This window comes from Salarias fasciatus, chromosome 10, assembly GCF_902148845.1.
Source record: "Salarias fasciatus chromosome 10, fSalaFa1.1, whole genome shotgun sequence".
NCBI classification, from domain to species: domain Eukaryota; kingdom Metazoa; phylum Chordata; class Actinopteri; order Blenniiformes; family Blenniidae; genus Salarias; species Salarias fasciatus.
Genome location: NC_043754.1, coordinates 17,711,198 through 17,731,367, shown reverse-complemented (window position 1 = coordinate 17,731,367; position 20,170 = coordinate 17,711,198). Strand labels below are relative to the sequence as shown.

At 43.5% G+C, this 20,170-nt stretch overlaps 1 protein-coding gene across 5 annotated transcripts; it reads left to right on the top strand.

Annotated features, from left to right (window-relative positions):
• The first annotated feature begins 393 nt into the window (after positions 1–393).
• On the top strand, positions 394–17,792 carry slc7a1a (solute carrier family 7 member 1a). 5 transcript variants are annotated; one of them, XM_030101355.1, is made up of 13 exons: positions 394–448; positions 7,433–7,710; positions 7,802–7,984; positions 8,081–8,239; positions 8,446–8,629; positions 8,827–8,960; positions 10,112–10,334; positions 11,708–11,847; positions 13,132–13,234; positions 13,676–13,881; positions 13,970–14,121; positions 14,232–14,340; positions 14,549–14,733. In XM_030101355.1, the coding sequence occupies exons 2-13, from the start codon at positions 7,524–7,526 to the stop codon at positions 14,731–14,733; spliced, it is 1,965 nt and encodes a 654-aa protein (XP_029957215.1). In that variant the 5' UTR covers positions 394–448; positions 7,433–7,523. The 5 variants fall into 5 exon arrangements, with proteins under 5 accessions (XP_029957215.1, XP_029957217.1, XP_029957213.1 ...); XM_030101357.1 differs by lacking the exons at positions 394–448; positions 11,708–11,847 and adding exons at positions 1,487–1,564; positions 12,413–12,549 and having other exon boundaries at positions 14,549–17,792; XM_030101353.1 differs by lacking the exon at positions 394–448 and adding an exon at positions 1,487–1,564.
• The last annotated feature ends 2,378 nt before the right edge of the window (positions 17,793–20,170 follow it).

The window sequence follows — 20,170 nt, the reverse complement described above, 5'->3', positions numbered from 1 at the left end:
GGAAGGAGCAGAGTCTCTGGGTTGTTACGGAACGGGAGGGAGGAAATGAGCAGTGATCCGCTGGGAGGGTGTTGTGGTTCAGGGTTGAAACACCTGAAGATCAGTGAACGCCGCCTGATGACGTCAATTCCTTGGAGGAAGCATCGGATGATCGTTTGAAGAAGTGAGTGCAATCAGCTGTTTCCGAGACCTGCGTCACATCTGTGCTGCATGGAGTCGACATGTAAACAGTGTTTCCTCTGTTCCTCTGAATTTCTGTTTATTTTTTTATTTTGTTTGCCTCAAACACAGCTTTTTCATTTTATTTTTTATTTTGATTTTTATCTGGGGCCTGGCCACTCCTTCACTTCAAATTTTTTTGGTCTGGAACCAAGACGCTGCTCACTTTAGTGTGTTTGGGATCATTTTCTTGTTGCACATTTCGAGAGCTTCTACACTTCAGCATAAGGTAATATGACCTCTTCAAGTTTTTAATATATGCAATCTGAACCACGATCCCTTATATGTGATCAGTAGGACTTCAACTCCAGTTCAGAGTCGAATCTTTCACTTCCACTAAAAGAGCAGTGTCAGACTTGAAGCCTGTGAGCCCATATTGGCCAGCTAGAGGGTTCAATCTTGCCCTTAGTTGACCTTTGACAAAGGGAGAAAAAAATAACCCTCATTTGCCCGACTGAGGGTAATTCCTATACCTGCCAGGGTATTTCTCCTCAGATTAATGTGATCAAAGGCCTAGGGATTGCTTCTGCAATCTTCAGCATGCATGCTTTTACACCATGATGCAACTTTCAGGCTGTTTTGCAAGCAGCACTATGGTAATTTTAGTTCTATCCTCTTATTTTACATTTTTTCCTGTAAAAACCAGTCAAAACGAAAAGTTGTTGATGTTATGGATCTTTATCAGTGTTGGGGTTAAGGGAACATTCCATTTGCAAGTTTTAACCTGTTCTATTCAATAGATTCCCTACACATGCAAATTTGCTCTGGTAAAATGCACAGGGCCACAGACGCTTTGCGCAAATGACTGATCCATGATTTGCGCAGTGAAAAAGGGTAGATCGCGTCCAAATGGCCTAAAATGCTTGAAAATTTCTTAACAGAAAATAATGAGGGAAATCCTGCTGGGAAAGAGAAATGCTGCCTTGGGATGGACTGTCTGGTCTTTTCTCTGTCTCTCTTAATTAACACAGTGTCACAATTTTGATCTGTATAAACCCCGATCAGCAGTGTCAAAACTCTTGACCATATTGGAAACAAGTGTAATTCTGTGCTGGCTTTGTGCCTTGGAGCCAGGTCTGGTGTCTGTTGCACAACTGCAGCGGCAGTAGTAATGGCCGGGCGGGGCCGTGCGGGATTCGCCCCTGTATCCCCTCCTCCATGTGAACGCGCTAAACGGAGCAACCCAAAACCCGAAAATCCCCCGCAGCACGCTTAAACTTCTCGGGACACCCGCACGGCCCCGCATCGGGTGTTTTTTTTTTTTCCCCTCCCTTCCTCCGTCTCTCAGGGAAACTACCTCTCCTCCGGATCACTTCTTTAAATGCGCTGAAAGAGGATCTACAAGGTAAAAGTTTTCCTCTTGCAGACGCGTGGCTGCGCGCGTGGGAGCGAGGAAAGTTAGAAGTTTTCACCTTCTTGCTTCTTGAGTGATTGTCTTTTTCACGCGCATCGGGTTTATTATGTGAGAAACGTGTGCGTTGAGCGCGTGTGAATCCTGCACGGAGCGCCCATGCTGCTGCTGCTGCAAATAGCACATGCTCGTGTCACTCAGACCCCATTTTAACTGCTCCATAGTAGGTGCTGCAGTTTCCTGCAGGGCGCGCGCGCGCGCGCGTGTGTGTATATGTGTCCTGAATTACATAATATCCCTTTTCACCCCGCTTGCATTAGTTACCCTCAGTTGGAGATCCTGATTGAGCATTTAAGGAGCTGCTTTAAGAGGCATAGTTTGCACACACACACACGCACACACACACACACACACGGTCCAGGAGTCAGAGTTGACCTGTCCAAACACTCAGCTGGAGGCTGTGAGGAGGTCTGGAAAGCACTGATGCTGCAGCTGTGTGTGCTGCTGGATGAAAACTGGTTCCAACCGAGTTTTTAGTGGGGGGTGGGGTGGCTGTAAATCTCAACCAGAGTGAAAGCAACAAGTGGCCGCTTGAAGGGATACTGCCATGCAAAAATCATTCAGGGTTGCGTACTTCAGTACTAGATTACTTTTTTCCCCCAATGTGCATTTTCTAAAGAAGACTAGTGTGTTGACAACATGTGACATTTTATCCTTTGAGTTATTAATTTTTATTTAATTTTGCTGGGTAGAATTAAATCTGTTATATTTAATTTAATTTAATTTAAATAAAATAACCTATTTTATCAAACTGTATCACTGTGCAGTGTAGCTGTTCAAATCCACCATGGAAAAACAAGAAAAAAATAAACAATTTCATGACTATTCAGTGAAAGATATCAGTGTAAGAAAGTGATGAGATTGAGTAAGACCTGACCTTTCTGGTCCTTCTAGCAGCAGTTCAGACCAGTCTAACTTTAGCTGAAAGTGGGTCAGTAGTGGTCAGCTCGTGGACTGCAGGGCCGCTTGGATCCCTCACAGATGCACCGAGCGGGGGCAGCATGGAAGCGTTCCAGCCTCTCTGACGTTTTCGGTCCTGCCGCCTCTTCTGTGCTTCGGCTCTCTCTTAACAGAGTGCAGTCTTTGTTTGTACACACAGTTCAGAGGAAATTAAGAGGCGTATTAATTGTATCACATGCAGTGTGAATTAAGTGCCTGCGGAAGTGATTATGTGTTGAAACGGAAACAGATTGAGATCTTGTGAACAAACAGTTGTACCTGCGGCGTGCAGGAAATACCTCACATCCTGCGATCTTTCACAGTCGTACATTTTCTCTGTAGTGCAGACGAATGTGTGGAAAATGTCAAGGCTGAAGTAATATTGTTCCAATGCTCAGTAGTTTTAGGGTTATTTATCGAGAATTAGATTAACCAATAATAAGACGTCAGCAGGGGAAACTAATGATTTTTTTTTGCTGTTTTATTAAATCGTGAACGGCACACGGACTGCTACTCTTCACACGGGCCCCAGTGTTGAGCGCAGTACCAGCAGTATCAATAGAAACTGCATTTGATCGTAGCTCCTCTCAGTTTGTTTTGGAAAGCAGAGGGCTTTGGTTGTTGAAAAACCAATGTTTTATCTCAGAACACCACGAGCTGGGTCATGGCCTGCAGCTATCAGTCAAGTGCAGCCGAAGTCAGACTCAATCCGCTGTTTACGAAGGTATCAGAATATTTCTTTCTCCTGAGTCAAGTCGAAGGGTCACCACAAAGTTTTCTGTTCAGACGAGTGGAGGACACTTCATCTGTCTTTTTCCTCCAACTCTAAATTTTCATTGGTTTTGCTGATAGAGACACGAGAGACTTTAAACTCACGACTAAAAATAACCCCCAACAGACGGCACTGTGACACTCATACTGTATGTCACCGGGCTTCTGCTGTCAAAGTCAACATTGACTGTGACTTCTGATTGATTGACCGTTATGAGCTGTTTTTGTTCCACACGCGAGTTTAAGGTGACCCAGATGGACGCCTTTCAAACTAACCTCGCTGCGTTCCGTCACATGGCGGCAGGGCACATTATTTCCATGTGTCGTTGCAAACCAATTAAAAAAGACACGAGGGCATTACTACGGAGATGAGGATTCGGATGTCGCTAGATCTTGGCAGACTTGTCGGAAGGGTGATTTTGCTCAAAACACAGTCGTGACTACCTGGCAAGAGTTTGTTGTCACCGTGTTTACCCAAAGACGCATGGGGACGGAAACAGATGGAAAATGTCAACACACAGCTGTCAACAATCAACTGTTGCATGCTGTTCTTTCTTCCCCAGTGAGTGCACCTGCTCCAGCTACCCGCTCGCATACCTGGACTCCCCGCGTTCGCTTGTGCATAGTTACGCATCGCACACCTTCATTTCTGATTTCCTCACTTTATTCCAAATATAAACGCCTCTTACTTTCCATAACTGTATAATCCATTAGTATGACCGAATTTCCAATCCCTGACTGATTCATTCTAAATAGTTGTAAAGCATTAAGTAGGGATTTCTTTTTAACATCCCATTGTGTCAGTTGATCCTTTCTATTATTTGGCTCTCAACGTGTCTGAGATGTTGGGACGTCTTCCTCAACGTCCAGCAGTCTCTCCTTTAAGGCCGACGTTGATTGGCTCATGAGGCTCACACCCCTGTTTTGTGTTCAACCCTGATGGACGCTGCTTCCTCTGTTTGAACACTTTACCTGGAATTACTCGAAGTACATATATTTCTTCTTGGAAATAGTTTAAAGCAGGCGCTGGATCATATGGGTGTGCACGTGCGTGCTAAAATAAGAAGAGGCCATTTTAATACATGAACATTTTTATGACTTTTGCTTCTTCTACATGCTCCTCTTCTAGCCTTATGCTTTTCAAATAAAGGAGTTAATGTTTGCAATTATATGTAAAAGTCACACCAAGCTAGTATGAAACTGGCTGCAGCATTTTCGTGCATATTTGTCCCGAAGGAGTTGGCGCCGCTCCTGTGGATAAACTCATTCTAATAGTTTGCTAGTATGCAAATTCAGCCGTGACTGTACACGGAGTCCTCCACACATCCCAAGCCAAAATGCATTAATTTTCATGGTCAACCAGCTTCTGCTAGATTTTGACCGTGCCTCGGGGTGCGCGTGTGAGTGTGCACTTCTTGGAATAGCTGTGCCATGTGATTCTTCCACTTCTATTTCAGAACTCCTGCCGTCAAACACTCCGCTGTCTTGACCACACTCTGGAGAATAATTTGATTAAATCTATTTGTCGGCCACGTTCACGCGCAGATAAATTGTTCAAGTAAGTACCTCACGTTTCGTCGTCTTCTCCCAGTGTGGAAACAGGTTCGACATGACCTGCTGCGGGTCTACACCAGTATGTGTGTGTGTGTGAAATGCAGTGTGCTGTTATGAATTGCTATCTTCTTCCTGGTAAAGGTGTGCTTGTATTGGTGTGCTTGAGCATTTATTAATATAAACCAATTAAGTGGTGAGATAACTGTTTTTCAGTTTGTGCACTGTTTTTTGCGTGTGTTTGTATCTTTTGACATTGTTTGGCATTACAGTAACGCAGTATATGAGTGGCGGTGTAATCGGATAAATCTGCACAGGCTTGAGCTCAGCAGTCTTACTACAACTGGTTTAATCCAGTAATTTGATAGATTAAATGTGTGGCAGCTTCTTTTTTTTTTTTTCTGCTGCACTGTTTATTTTCTTTTGGCGCTCCCAACTCCAGAAATGCTGAAGCCGGACTGTCAAACTCCTTTTAGTTCAAGGGCAACACGCAGCCCTAATTGATCTTATGTGAGCCGATCAGTACCGCGAAAGCATCATGATCTATCAGTTCTGGCAATTCCAAATGCTTCCCTTCGTTTTGAAGCAAAGTGCCCTTTTATTATGTAATATCTTCTTCAAAAACTTTAATAAGTTGAATTGTTTCCAGAAAATTGTGCTGCTTTAACTTTATGATGTTTATAAATGCTTTCAAGTGCGAAATATGGTGAAAGGTCCAAATAGGGGGAGAAAAGGGCCTATTTGCATATTTTTTGACAAAAACAAGTTAATGTTTTCTTTGTAAGTTTTACTTTTTACAAAATTGTCCTGAGGGCGAACTTGAAGGTTTTGAAGGAGTGGATCGGGAGTGCGGCCGTGTCTTCACTGTGGATCCCTGATGACCCTTGACCCCCACCAGCTCCCTGGGGTGTTAATGTGGTTGGACTTCCACATCCTAGAAAAAGGATGAGTGAATGCAGAAACAAAAAGTAATTTTTCAAAGGGCATTGATAAAGTATCATTACCAGTAGTTTAAACCAGTGTTTCCAGACATTTTCAGAAAAGTTTCAGCCATTGATTTTTGCTATTGTTCGACTATTAATGAAAAAACAAATGTTTACTGGCGCAAGAGAGGAAGACGACTTTGATTAAAGTGCAGTGCTAAATAAAATTTTCCTTTAGTTTTAGCTAAGTTTTTCAAATTATGGAATTTTTTTGAATCTCTTATTGTTGTCCAAAGCCAAATGTGGCACAATTAGAAATGTTGTGTTCATTTAATATATCCAAATGCAATGAAAAGGCCCACACATGGCCACACATGGCCCACAATGACAGAAACAGACAAATGTGTAGCTCTTTCCTCATCATATCCTAATTTTGTAAATATTTTTGCATCAAAAAGAAAACACCTCAAGGTCATCACCTTAGTTTACCCTTATGTGGGAATTTCCCTGAGCAGCATGGCCAGCTGTTGCATTGTGCACATGGCTCACTTCATGTCCTGGGGTCAGCGGGCTCTGACGGTCAAACACTGCTACGTTTATATTACTTTCTTGTTGCTGGTTGCTGGACGTCATTCACGCAGTTCCCAGCTTTCTTTTTTTTTTGTTTTTTTTCACCAGACATTCACAAGACTGTTTACATCCCGCTTCTTCTATGTGACCCCATTTTCACTCCTCCGTCAGTCCTCTTGTTTTTTTTTTTTTTTTGCACTCTCTCTTCAGCCAAATTATGTCCATGGCCTCCAAAGCGTCTGAGCTAAGCACAAGGGAATGCGCATGAGATGTTACGCAGAGTCCTGACACTGAAAATCATCTCGATAGCCTCTCAGGGGAGAAATCTTGCAGCTGTGGGTCTAGAGGTTGGAGAGTATCGAGTATGAATCTGGGGTAACTGCACTAATTTTTGTACTTGAAGCTCAGTTTACGCGTCGTGAGAAGTGTTGCCAAGCCTGTGAAAACAGCTTTGCAGTCCTCTCGAGGGACTTTCTAAAGTTTAAGAAACAACTCTCTTGCCACCTCCATATTTTTCACACTGACTGAAAATTTAAGATAAGTAAACAAGTGTCTTTGTATTTTGATGCATTTTGCTACTTCCTGTGTGGATTCACCTTGTTTGAACTGTGAGATTAATATGTAACGATTAAAGAGTAACAATAACACAATACGAGGAGCGTCTGCAGCATCAGTCTGGAAAACAGCTCTGTTATGAAGGAATTATGATCCCCTTTGTGTTGGTCAGACTGTTAGGGGGGGTTTTTCCACTTGTCCTCGGTGAGTTGTATTGTGTTATGTAACATATGTCAGCAACATGTCCAGCAGTAAGATGGATTATCCCTATAGACCTGTGGTGTTTTTTGGCTAACAGTCACACATTGTGGATTTGGGTTACGTTATGTAACACCCCCAGAAAGCCCACGTTCAACAAGTGAACCCCCGTATCCAGATCGGTAACACTCCTGTGTGTGTTGCCACTGTGTAACCAGCATTTTACAGATGTTGTTTAAACTTTAACGCAAACGAAGCCTTCTTCTTAGTTGATTTTTATGTCGATATGTTTCAGGGTGTGTGCGGCCTCTCCGCTTGTCCCCCCGTGACATCCGAACGTCAGAAGCCCTTCTCCCTCACGCCGCGCTGAGGCCAGGCTGTCTTCCATGGCGCTGGTGAAGCTTCTGAGTTTTGGGAAACAGTTGCTGAGGGTGAAGGTGATCAACTGCAACTCGGAGGAATCCCGTTTGTCCCGATGCCTCAACACCTTTGACCTGGTCGCCCTGGGGGTGGGCAGCACGTTGGGCGCTGGCGTTTACGTGCTCGCTGGTGCTGTTGCGCGAGAGAATTCAGGTGACTTCTCTTTGCTGTAAGAACTTGGAAAATATCATGCAAAATGTGTTTTAAAAGCTTGTTGATCACATGGCCTGCATTGCTCCCCCAGGTCCTGCGATCGTGCTGTCTTTCCTGATAGCGGCCTTGGCCTCAGTGTTGGCCGGTCTTTGCTACGCCGAGTTTGGCGCCCGGGTCCCGAAGACAGGCTCGGCTTATCTCTACTCCTATGTGACTGTAGGAGAACTGTGGGCCTTTATCACCGGATGGAACCTCATCCTCTCGTATATCATCGGTAAATATTAAGCAAACTGCCTGTCACTTAATATAAACATTTGTGTTCATTTTAAAGGACTGAAGAAGATGTCATGTAATCCGTCTTTCCTCCCAGGAACCTCCAGTGTGGCCCGGGCTTGGAGTGCTACGTTTGACGAGTTGGTAGGAAAGCGCATTGAGCAGTTCTGCAGGGAGTACATGTCCATGAAAGCTCCGGGCATTTTGGCAGAGTATCCTGACATGTTCGCTGTTCTCATCATCATCACTCTTACGGGTAAGGCGTTGTTGTGAAAACTAATAAAGGAAGCTGAGTTTCACTGGTTGCTTTGGCTGCAGTTTTATTACAAGAACACTAAACAGTACAAAAGGAAGTAACTTCAGTTTAGCACTGACGCCATCCAGATTAAAAACAAGTTGAGTTAACTCAGGAAGTTTGAATTCCCCACTCCTTTTTTTTCCTCTCTTTTCTCAATTCTGAAGGTCTGCTGGCTTTCGGGGTCAAAGAGTCGGCGATGGTGAACAAGGTGTTCACTTGCATCAACATCCTGGTCCTGCTGTTCATGGTGGTCTCTGGCCTGGTCAAAGGGACGATGAAGAACTGGCAGCTTGACCCCGAAGAGATCCTCCATGGCAATTTCAATAATATAACTAACTCCACGTCAAAGTAAGAACTTTTGCTTTGATTAATGAGATATTTTATTTACAGTTTGTTACATCTTTGTCTAAACTGCTCCCAAATGTTGGCTTTGGGGTCCGGGCCCTTGCCTCGCCCGCCTATAGCAGGAAATGTCCGAACTGAGAATTTAGGAGCATCTTGTGCAGCTTCCCTTATATTTGACTCATTTTCCTCTTCCTCTGCAGTCTTACTCAGATTCTTCCGACCAGGGAGAATCTCGGTGTGGGCGGCTTCATGCCGTTCGGCTTCACAGGTGTGCTGTCAGGAGCTGCGACCTGTTTCTATGCCTTTGTGGGATTTGACTGCATCGCTACCACGGGTCAGTTCTGGACGGAAGTCGTGTCCTCTTCTCCCCCTTGTTGTACTTCTCGTCTTTCCTTGGCTGCCTCATGGTTAGGTTTCAGCTTGGTGGCAGATGAAGGGAGGGTCGATGTAAATCGATCTGGAACTGGAAAGTTTACTATTCTGTGCTCGTCTAAAGATTGACAATTACGTAAGCGAGGCTAGGCGGAAAAAAAAAAGATGCGCTTTCTTGTGTTTGAGCTACAAAGACTTTGACAGATGTTGGGGGACATTAAACTGGACATTGTTACAGTGTTTCTGCTGATCTACACGACACCTGTGGGAGGAAAGTGTCTTCATGTATATTAAACTTTGGAACTGGTTCAAGCCTTTCAAGTAGTAATAAATAGAGAGTAGATATATTTCTTCCAACTCGATTGCTTTCCATTCCGACACCCCTCCCCTCACACGCCCCTCTATTTCTGAATTCTAATTGGCTAACATGAAGCGATAGTTTGACTCCAAGAGCGTGACTGTCTGTCTCACACACACACACAGCCACATGTAGCCCTCAGCCCTTTTGTGAATGTGTGCTTGTGTTTATTTTTGGCCAAAGTTTCACACATTCACAGGTACACACACTGCTGTCAAGCTTTCACCTCACGATAAGCTGAATTGTTGCTTTCATCGTCTGCGACACACATGTATTTTTCACAGAATTTCTCACATCCTGATCTGTTTTTACTCCAAAAACCTGACGCGAATCCTGCGTCTGGGGTCCACTGTTGTGTAATCACCTGCAGCTGAATAGTTTGGGTGTTTCAGTCTTGTTGGTCCACAAGGAAAACAAGCTGCTTTGGCACAGACTAAGCACTTCTTGGTGCAGCCAATGTTGTTTTGTAAAAACTGACACAGACGAAAAACTTCAAAATTATGTTGACATATGCTATCTGGTTTACTGAGATTAACTTTGCAAATAGAATCTGCTCGATAAGCTGAAAGTCAATTTTTGGGAATTCATAAGATAGTTTATTGGTTTAAATATTTGACCTGTAGATTCAGCTTTCTGTTTGATGTCTTTGTATATTTTTTGTCAAACGTGTGTTTCAGCATTTGGTTTCAGGTTAAACGTGAGCGAAACTGTACGATTTGCCTCTTTACTGTGTCGATGTGGTCTCTGCGCTCCAGGCGAAGAGGTGAAGAACCCCCAGAGAGCCATCCCCATCGGCATTGTGTCGTCCTTGCTCATCTGCTTCGTGGCGTACTTTGGCGTTTCCGCCGCCCTCACGCTCATGATGCCGTACTACCTGCTGGACAGCAACAGCCCTCTGCCCGTAGCTTTTAACTACGTCGGCTGGGGAGGAGCCAAGTACGCGGTCGCTGTAGGCTCTCTTTGCGCTCTCTCCACCAGGTAAGCTGTGACACACATTCCACCTGCATTCCTTCACATGCCAGCGCATACAGTCTTATATCACACACAGACACACACACGTGTGTGTCTGTGTGAGCTTGTGTGCATGCATGTATGTTTAACTTTAGAAGACATTTGACCCTCAACCATAAATAAGAGCACCGTCGCAAGTATAATTATACCATATGTGTGTGTGCGTATGTGATTATGTAAGACGGGCAAACTCAAAGGCCATCCGCAAGGTAGTTCGCTCATAGTTACTTTTTTACACTGTATTTGAGTAAATATCCCATTCATAAAGCAAATATGAGAAATGTGCACCATGTGCAGTAGTGTCCAAATGCCAAAAAGGCCGGGACAAGAAGCGTCACTAAAAGTATTAATAATTCCAATGCAATGATTTGCATTTGTTTCAAGTCCGTATTTTAATCTCAGTAGGACAAAGTGCGTCAATTTGAGATCATCTAGCAAAAACATCCATCCTCTTCTCCATCCGTCTTCTAATCCTGCTCATATCCTGTTCAGGAGACGATCCCAGCTAACAGTGGGTGAGATCAGAGTACGCCTGGACCGCACAGGCAAACACTGAGAGACGGACAACCACACACACATTTACATTCAGGGTCACCAACTAACCTCACATGCATTTTTTGGACAGTGAGAGCCAGTATTCAAACCCAAACAAGAAGATTAGAGTGTCAACCACTGCAGCGCAGTTCAGATAATATAAATTAAAAAAAAAAAAAAAAAAAAACCAACGTCAATATTGTTGCACAGGTAGGGTTGCAGATCTAAAACTCCTCAGTCACTCTCCAGTTTCTTGAAGCTATGAAAAAGTAAAATCCAGCACAATATGAATAACTGTGATTTTCATAAAATTATAAAATGTTAGTTTCAGCAGTCGCGAATTTGCTGTGTATTCATGAGTTTTGAAAATCATTCAAATGCCAAATTTTGTATTAATTTCGATCCAGTTTTATTTATGCGGGGCAAAATAAAGCAAAGTTAGTCTCGTGGTACTTTAAATATAAAAATCAAACAATCTCACATGAACGAGAAAAGCTGAAGGTAGTGAGGAACATTTTGTCTTTTAATACCAGTTGAAATCAGATGGAAAGCTGATCTCTCGTTACACACAGATCATGATCTTTTTTTTTCTCCATATTTTAAGTCAGGCATTAATTTTAAAGGAATTCCTGCTTCCAAATGTCATCTGTAGATTGATATTTCAAGCACAATGCAGTATTTGATATGGAAACCATCATGCATGTGATGTGTGATTTACATTGTCTATGTTTTCTGGTTTGTGTGTGTTTAACGGCATCTGGGTGTCAGTGTGGATACTATATATCCTGGTCTTCCTTCCATGTTAGCCTGCTGGGTGCTATGTTCCCCATGCCTCGTGTAATCTGGGCTATGGCCGAGGATGGGCTGCTTTTCAAGTTCATGGCCGTGATCAATCCTCGCAGCAGAACTCCACTAATTGCAACCCTCACCGCTGGCATGATATCAGGTGAGACACTAACACGCATGTCCAACTTCAGCAGAGCCTCTCTTCACGCTGCAGGGCTGAGCTCTGCTCGGTTAAACGGTCTGAGCTGCCAGTCACTCGGATTCAGGTTGAAATGTGTTTTTTAAGAATCCTACGGGAAGCCAGCCCTCGGCATGGAAATGGGATTTTTAACAGAACCTAAACCTGTCTTAGTGGGTCTCTAGAGCTAACAGCAGCAGTCCAGGTTCCTGAATCTCTACTTTGTTCTTCTAACATGAATTGGTATGCATTATTTTCCTTCGTTATAAAACCTGCATCTTTATGTTGTGAGGAGAAAAAAACACCAGACTTAACTGCATGGTTCAATAACGAATCGGTTGTACAGAGGGGACTGGAGCAGCATGTGGAGCATATCTGCATCGGTTTGCATGGTGGCGTCAGAATATCCTCGACTCGGCTTTCATCGATCTGTGGCGTCTGCCTGTCCTTCCCAAGATCTACAACCCCTTCCCTGACCGTTGTCCCTTGTCCCTGCGCCCAATATCTGTGACTCCAATCTCATGTTTTCCTCCCCGCTCCACCTCAGTCTGTTGGGCTCCATGTTCCCTCTTCCCCGTATCATCTTTGCCATGGCACGGGATGGCCTACTCTTCTCCTTCCTGGCCCAAGTCAGCGAGAGGAAAGCCCCCATAACGTCCACTATTACTGCCGGGGTTTTGTCTGGTAAGAAGAAGAAGGAGGGATGTGAAACAGGAAACCGATTAGGAAAAAAATGCTCAGACTGGAGATGAGGGGGAAAGTATTGAGAGGCTTGGGGCATGAAGTAATGGGGAAAGAGGTTGTCTGTTGGTTTGAACTTTAGCAACATTGCTAATCATGATGCAAACAGAAGTCAGACATTTTGCAGTTTACTGTTGTGTTGTAGCTGTTGATCCTTTTTTATTGCTTTCTTCAAGGTGCTCTATGAAATGCTCATTTCCTTTGTTTCCTGGCCATGAGACAGGTGTTTGTTTGCTCCCAACAGTTGTGCCCCTGCTGCTTTTTCATGTGGATGTTCTGTGTTGAATGCCCTAAAATGACTGTTACCATTGAAAATGTATTTTAAATCTTAAGATTTATTTTTTTCTCACTGGATCTCTTGTAAAACACATTAAATGTCTCTCTTGGAGACACATTGATCGATGGGACCTTCATGCTTTCCAGTCTAAATGCTAGCATCCCATCATTTAGCAGATGTTGACGATGAAGTTTCAGAGAAACACTGTCTTCACTCATTTGTTTTTATTTCTTTCACGCTCTGTGAAGCAATCATGGCGTTCCTGTTTGACCTGAAAGACCTGGTGGACCTGATGTCTATAGGAACCCTGCTGGCTTACACATTAGTGGCCGCCTGTGTCCTGGTGCTCAGGTCAGTGAGGTGCTATCAGTGTGTACAGTCTATTCCAGTGGCTTGAAATCTGCCGATGCTTGCCCATGTATGAATGTGAGTGAGGAAAACCAAGATGCCACATGGCTAATTTTCACATTGGTGACCCCCCCGCCCAGAGGCCGTAACCCTTCAAGTGTGATCCTTCCAACACATGCAGGATGTCTCTTCATCTTTTTTTAGCAACAAGTGATACTCATCCCTCCATTCATGCTGCAAGTCATTTCATGCTCGGTTAACGCACACTGCCAGGCCGAATTACAGCTGACTTACATGCTGCTGTGTAATAGGTCTGTCTGCAGCTCACAGTGTGATTGATATTACCTATGAGAAATGTTTTCCCTCAACATGTTGCCTCTAGTTTGATTAGCTCTCTTTGTTTCTGTGAAACAGCTTAGGTTTTTTTCCTTTTTCTTGCTTCAGGTACCAGCCGGAGCAGCCCAGCGTGGCGTATGAGATGGCCAATACCCAGGAGGAAGTGGAGCTGAGCGACCGTCTCAGTGTCCCCAGCATGGGCATCCTGCCTGGCATGGAGGAGCGCTTCAGCTTCAGGACGATGATGTTTCCAGATAATTCTGAGCCGTCTGCGCTGTCGGGCTTCGCCGTTAACATCTGCGCTTCTGCTCTGGGTAGGATTTTACAGCAGGGCTGATTTCAAACGTAAAATTACGAATTAAATCGGCACCGGTGCAAAAAAGAGCTCATCTCCTTCTGCAGGATTGTTGATCCTGGTCTTCAGTATATTAGCAGTGCAGGGAGGCACGGCCACGTGGAACATCGCGGCCCTCGGTGCCCTCTTCCTGGTGTGTTTGCTCCTCGTCTTTATCATCTGGAGACAGCCTGAGAGCAAGACAAAACTCTCTTTCAAGGTTTGATTTGATTTGAAGCTCCTCCAACACAACCTATGCCCCCCTTTACTATTTGATGTGCTTTAACACAAGCCTTCATGTATTCTTCTTTTGTGGCGTTCGAATCGTAGGTCCCCCTGCTCCCCTTCATTCCAGTGATCAGCATGTTTGTCAATGTCTACCTGATGATGCAGCTGGACAGAGGCACTTGGATTAGATTTTCGATCTGGATGGCCATAGGTACTGAAATTCCTACTACACCTGCTTATTATGTCGACCCTCCGATTTCTGCACAACTGTTGTAACTTTCACTTTACATGTTTGCTTCCAAAACTGTGACTTTAACCCATACATGTGTCCCAAAAAAAAAGGAAAGGTTTTGTACATAAGAACATGATGGATGATTCCAGTGGCTGTACCAAACAAACAGTGCCGTGCTCCCTTTCAGGTTTCGTGATCTACTTCTGCTACGGGATTCATCACAGCAACGAGGCGGCCGTGGCACGCTCCTCTCCAGACACGGAGATGAACGGCTTCAAGCTGGACCGCCAGTCTGAGGCCATGTCGCCCGAAAAGGAGGCCTTCCTGCACAACGGCATTGACGACAGGGAAGAGGACGACAGAGATTTGTAGGGAGAGCGTGCTCCTTCCCAGTCAGCCTGCCCTGATGTCCGTCTGTGTGGGAGGATATCACCACCCCCCTATTGGCGATGCTCCCTTTTGTTCAAAGCGACGATGAACAACTTTGACCAAAGATTTACAATGGTCTGACTTTCCCCCCCCAGCTGCAGCATTTCGCTGTGAGGTCGTTTCCCCTGAGATCCAGTGACTCATCACGCCTCCTGCTTTAACTGGACGGCTCATGTTCGGGACATTTCACAGAGAGAGAGAGAGGCAGAGGCGATCACCTTACTGCTTTCTCTTCATGCTGGGCTGTAGTTACTTCTTTGGAGTGTTTCTGGGTTACATTTCTGGCAGCCGGACTTTGTGCTGGATGGATTCATTGTATTTCTTTATCGCTGCATCCATATATGGCCGTCATTTTTAGCAAGCAGACAACACAGGTTAGTATCAAATAGACGCTGTTCCCAGGGCTTACATTAACTAAAAGCAAAGCTTATGTAAGTGGTGATTAAAAGCTGCTCAGACAGTCCTCCCTGACGAGTGGGAGTATGCACAAGACACAAAGCAACACACTCGGCTTGTGTGATGCAATTGCTTTCACCCGCCAGCAGGAACGGGTGTTCAGGGAAGTGACTGCATGTGAAGGTGGGCCTGCAGCCGGAATCCCCCTGTCTCGGGATACGCAGTGTTGGGTCAAAGGCTTGGCCTGGTGTTCAGTTACGGCTAATTGCAGCTTTAACAGAGGTAGTGTTGTGAGAGTCGAGAGCCTTTCCCAGCTCACATGCCAACATCAAAAGGCCGGTTTTGCTTTTAAGCACTGATGTGAATATTACGATGCCGGAACGTTGGGCCTCATGCAACAAGCAGTTTTATGAAGCGATGAATTCTGAAGTCTGAAGTCTGCATTTATATTCACAAGTTGTTTAAATCAGGAACGGTAAGAATAATTAAAAAAAACATAAATTTGGCCCATTTTTTCTTCTCACGCCATTACATCAACTGTTACACAAATCATCAGCGCATTATAGATTTTTACAATGATAATTACTTTTGTCAGAATATACTACGTGGTGAGATGGATTTGATGTGTGAATGCGTCGGTGGCTGCTGATGGTCAGTTGATGCTGTGTGTCGTTAGGTGATGTGAGTTCTCACAGTGCTGGCTGCTGTGTTTTTGCATTTGTAGCTTGTAACATATAAATTCTTCAAAAAGAAAAACACTTGGTCAATTTTTTTGCAACGGTTTTCTGTGTAATGTCTTTCTTTTTTTTTTTTTTTTGGATGAATGTTTGTGTACCCAACGCCTTTTCTCATTTTTTATGTGTTTTTATTACCTTCGTTTTGAAGCCCGTCATTTCCAGATTGACTTGAATCATCTTTATCAGTGTCAATAAAAGCCCACGGAGAAATTGATCAGGTAGAATTTGGCAAGCTTGTATATATGTAAAATCCTTTTTTTCATCAAAACATTATCCTTTTTTTCTTACCTTTTTTTGGACTACATTTAATTTGAGACAATACCAGTAAACAATGTACTATTTCTTTTTTTTTTTTTTTACTTTAAGGACTTCATGCAAAAACACAAAAAACAGTCAAATACATTTTATTGTGATCCATATTTTCAGTGCAGACTGATTGTTTGGATAACTGTAGCTCTAACTTGTTTGGAGATAATATAGATTTTTGACCCGTATGTGCATTCATTGCAGTTTTGGTAATCCTAAGCAACAAATTCACAGACTGCACATATAAACATGTCCATTCAACAATGTGTATATAGGCTGTTGTGTATATTTCTTGCCGTAAATTATTTGTAAATCCAAGAAAAGGCTTTTTGCTATCTGGAGTGACTGAATGTGTTTTGCTTCCGTCATCTTTCTCTGCGCTCCTTATGTTGCGTTTACATGATCAGTGCAACTTTGTGTTCTCAGGGTTGACAAAATCTCTGCCTCTTTTTTCATCGCAACGTTTTACAGCAGAAATATGTAATATTAATCGGCAATATCACACAATACCTCACATATTACCATAACGTCTTCATTTTTATAAGTAGTATATCTCCTTTTTTGAAATTAATTAACATTATGCAGTTTGATCAATAGCGTTGGTCCGATTTCTCACCATTTCATTTGTTGAAACGTTGCGCACAGTCTGCAGGGGAATGGTGAATGTCATAATCTCTCTGATTATCTTCCAATGTGTTGTGCCGAAGCTCAGTGTTTACGTCTGAAATAAATACGATCCGTGTGACACTGATTCAACGCTTCTCAAAGCTGTGACGTAGTTGTTGCTTCTATACAAGCTCCGCCTCATCCTTCTGCTCAGTACTACATCACTGTAGAGGAGCGAAGCCTTTTCTTTTGATTCGTTGCATATTTCTTACAATCTTTGTTCCTGTCCTGTCTGCTCTCTTTGTTAAAATGTTTTGGAGTCTGATAAATGATAAAATGAAGCAACGTGACAGGATGCTTCATACACTGTAATTACTGCAAAAGGCCTTGATGTTCATGATCAGCCATAACATTATGACTCATCTCAAACAGTCCATTGAAGCAAAAGCCAAGCTCTTGTCTTCAGTGGATGCTTGTGATGCATAGTGAACACTGCAGACCTCTCGCAAGAGCTGCAGATGTGGAGATGCTCTGACCCAGACGTTCAAGGTTCAGAATATGACCCTTATCAAACTCATTCAAATATTTGCTAATGTGATTTCTTCCTGCTTCTTACTCATGAACGGCAAGGACAAAACCCCGACTGGCTGCCTGATAGAGCCTGTCTACTCAAAGGTGCTGTAAGTAGGGAATATCTGGTGTTTTTCACTTTAACTTCTAGGTGTCACACTGTCGTGGCTGATCAGCAGAATGTTAAAGGGAAGAAATCCTTTTTTTCTTTTTTGTCTCTGATTTGTTGATACAGTAATAGGGCCAATTCAAGAAGAATCCTGAGGGAAAGATGCTGCGTCTCCCTCCCTGTCCACTCTAATGGTACTGCGCTCATCTCTGCTTCACCTCTGTAAATTGCTTTGTGTTTTTGTTGTGTCCATCTTGTAAATAAAGCAAGCTTTTCAGAAAAAAAAAAATTTTTTTTTCTTCCGCACGTCCTGCTTTAATCCAGCAGAGGGCGACAGAGTGTATGGAAAAAGGGAATGGACATGAGGATGAGGATGCTCTGGCAGGTGTCGGCTGCAGCATCAGCACCGCTCCTCCTCCTCCTCCTCCTCCTCCTCCTCTCCGCAGTACCTCTCTCTCTCTCTCTCTCTCTCTCTCTCTCTCTCTCTCTCTCTCTCTCTCTCTCTCTCTCTCTCTCTCTCTCTCTCTCTCTCTCTCTCTCTCTCTCTCTCTCTCTGCGCGCATCTTTTCCAGCCGCTCGCGCTCAGCGAGCACCACAGACGCGCCGCTGCTTCGTTTCTCCCGCAATCTGAGCGACATTCTTCAATGAATCAACAGCAGAGACACCTGGAGGTAAGACCCGCAGCTCAAACGGCACAGCAGCTCTGTCTGCAGACACGATAAAGAGGCCGCATCCATTTTTTTTTTTTTTTTTTTATTTTCAAAATGTGTTTTGTCCTTTAAGAAGTGTTGCGTATTTGCGCATGAGAGCTGTGTTGTTGTGCAGGTTCGGTTGATAATGATAGCCACGCTCGGATGGTTCCGGTTGATTCCCGCAGGCCCCATGAGGTGCAGTTTGTGAATCCCCGTCATGCTTCCAGCCAAAAATACACCCACAGTATGGAAGTTTCGATTTTATCTGGGTTAGGAGAGAGTCTGTGGGGATGGCTCAGTGTGATGGATGGAGCAGGTCAAGTCTCCAGCGCTGCTCTTAATGATCAAGCATAGATTTTAGACTTAACAACATACTTCAGCTATGATCCACTGCACACGAGCAGGCATCAAGGAGGCTTTGAATAAATCATTTCAATTTTTTTATTTTATTTTTTTCAAAGCTATCCATTCAAGGATGTTTCAGAGAAAAGCATTGTTTGATTTCAGAGTTTGAGTTTTTCTTTCATTTGATCAAAGGAATCCCTGGAATGGATTCTGGATGGAACCCCTGTTTCTGTAGTTGTGTGTCAGGAGTGTTTTCCATCATTTTCACAGTGTTGTTGTCCCAGCTTCAACTGTTCTCCGCTGAACTGTGATCATAGCATGAGCTGTACATTGTTAATGCCCCCTGAGTTTTATTGTCATTCTATTCTTTTTTAATATGTTTTAATTGGAGATTGTTTATGAGGCTTATGTGTACTCTAAAGTGTTTTTTTTTTCTCTAGGAACCCTTGGCTCAGAGGCAGGGCTGATTATCTCTTTAATTCAAATCAGTTCAATCCAATTTTTTAATTGCCATTGTCATAATGAATATAAGAACGATATTTGTTTGGCGCATTCATACGCTGCATAGACATTTGGACAAAGGTTGACAGCTGTGTTACTTAAGACTTTGTGGTGAAGACATGAAAAGAAAGGACAGATCAAATAAAGGTGAGCAGACAGAGGGCATGTCTTTCACGCTCAGATGTCTCCTGCCCTGATTGATCGGTGCCTTATTTATGTTGTCCTTGACACTGTGGGAGGCTTTTTCTTTCAGCCTTTGGGTTTTCTTTATTTACTTGCCAATACTTTACTTACTTTTACAGTTTTTTTCTATTGTGGAGCCTTGCACTGATAATAATAATAATAATAATAATAATAATAATAATAATAATAATAATAATAATAATAAAAGTTCTTCACATGTGGAAAATACAGGAGAGTAGTTTCAGCATTTATTAGGACTGTCTGCTTTCATTATTGATCCCAATATCACAGACTTCCCACATGTATGGATCTTCCAGTCCATTTTGCTAAATCTTCAAATCCCTCCCAGTCATGCTAATGTGGAGACTGATGCTGCATCAAGGCAGGGCAGCCGATCCCGCGGCCCTCTCTCGCTACTGTACCCGATCTGCTGGAGCTGCTGTTCTAGATGCTGATGCATGTGAGATTGATTCATTACATCTGACCTCTGCGATGTCTGAACAGCAGTCAATTCTGCAGCGGAATCACTTGCAGCAGTTTGTGTGTGTGTGTGTGTGTGTGTGTGTGTGTGTGTTTGTTCACTTCCATGTGCATGCCCACGTGTATGTGTGTGCGAGTGTCTGTAGGTAGGGCAAGGCAGTTTGTTACAAAGCCCATGAGTGCAGCACACTGGTATGACCTCCAAGGTCGTTTTATGGAACAGACAAGAGGATAATGGAAAGACGGGACAAAATGTTGAAGAAAATAGAGCACATATAAGTGAATTAAAAGAAGGAGTGTGATATAACTTTATTGCTTATATTTAGATGAAGGTTTAGTTTTAGTAATAAGGCTGCAGTATTAAACAAGTTGTGGTTGTTCCATTGAACAGTTTTATCTACATCTGAGCCCAGCAGGGGATATATACATATACTGGAGTGCACGTGCACGTGCGA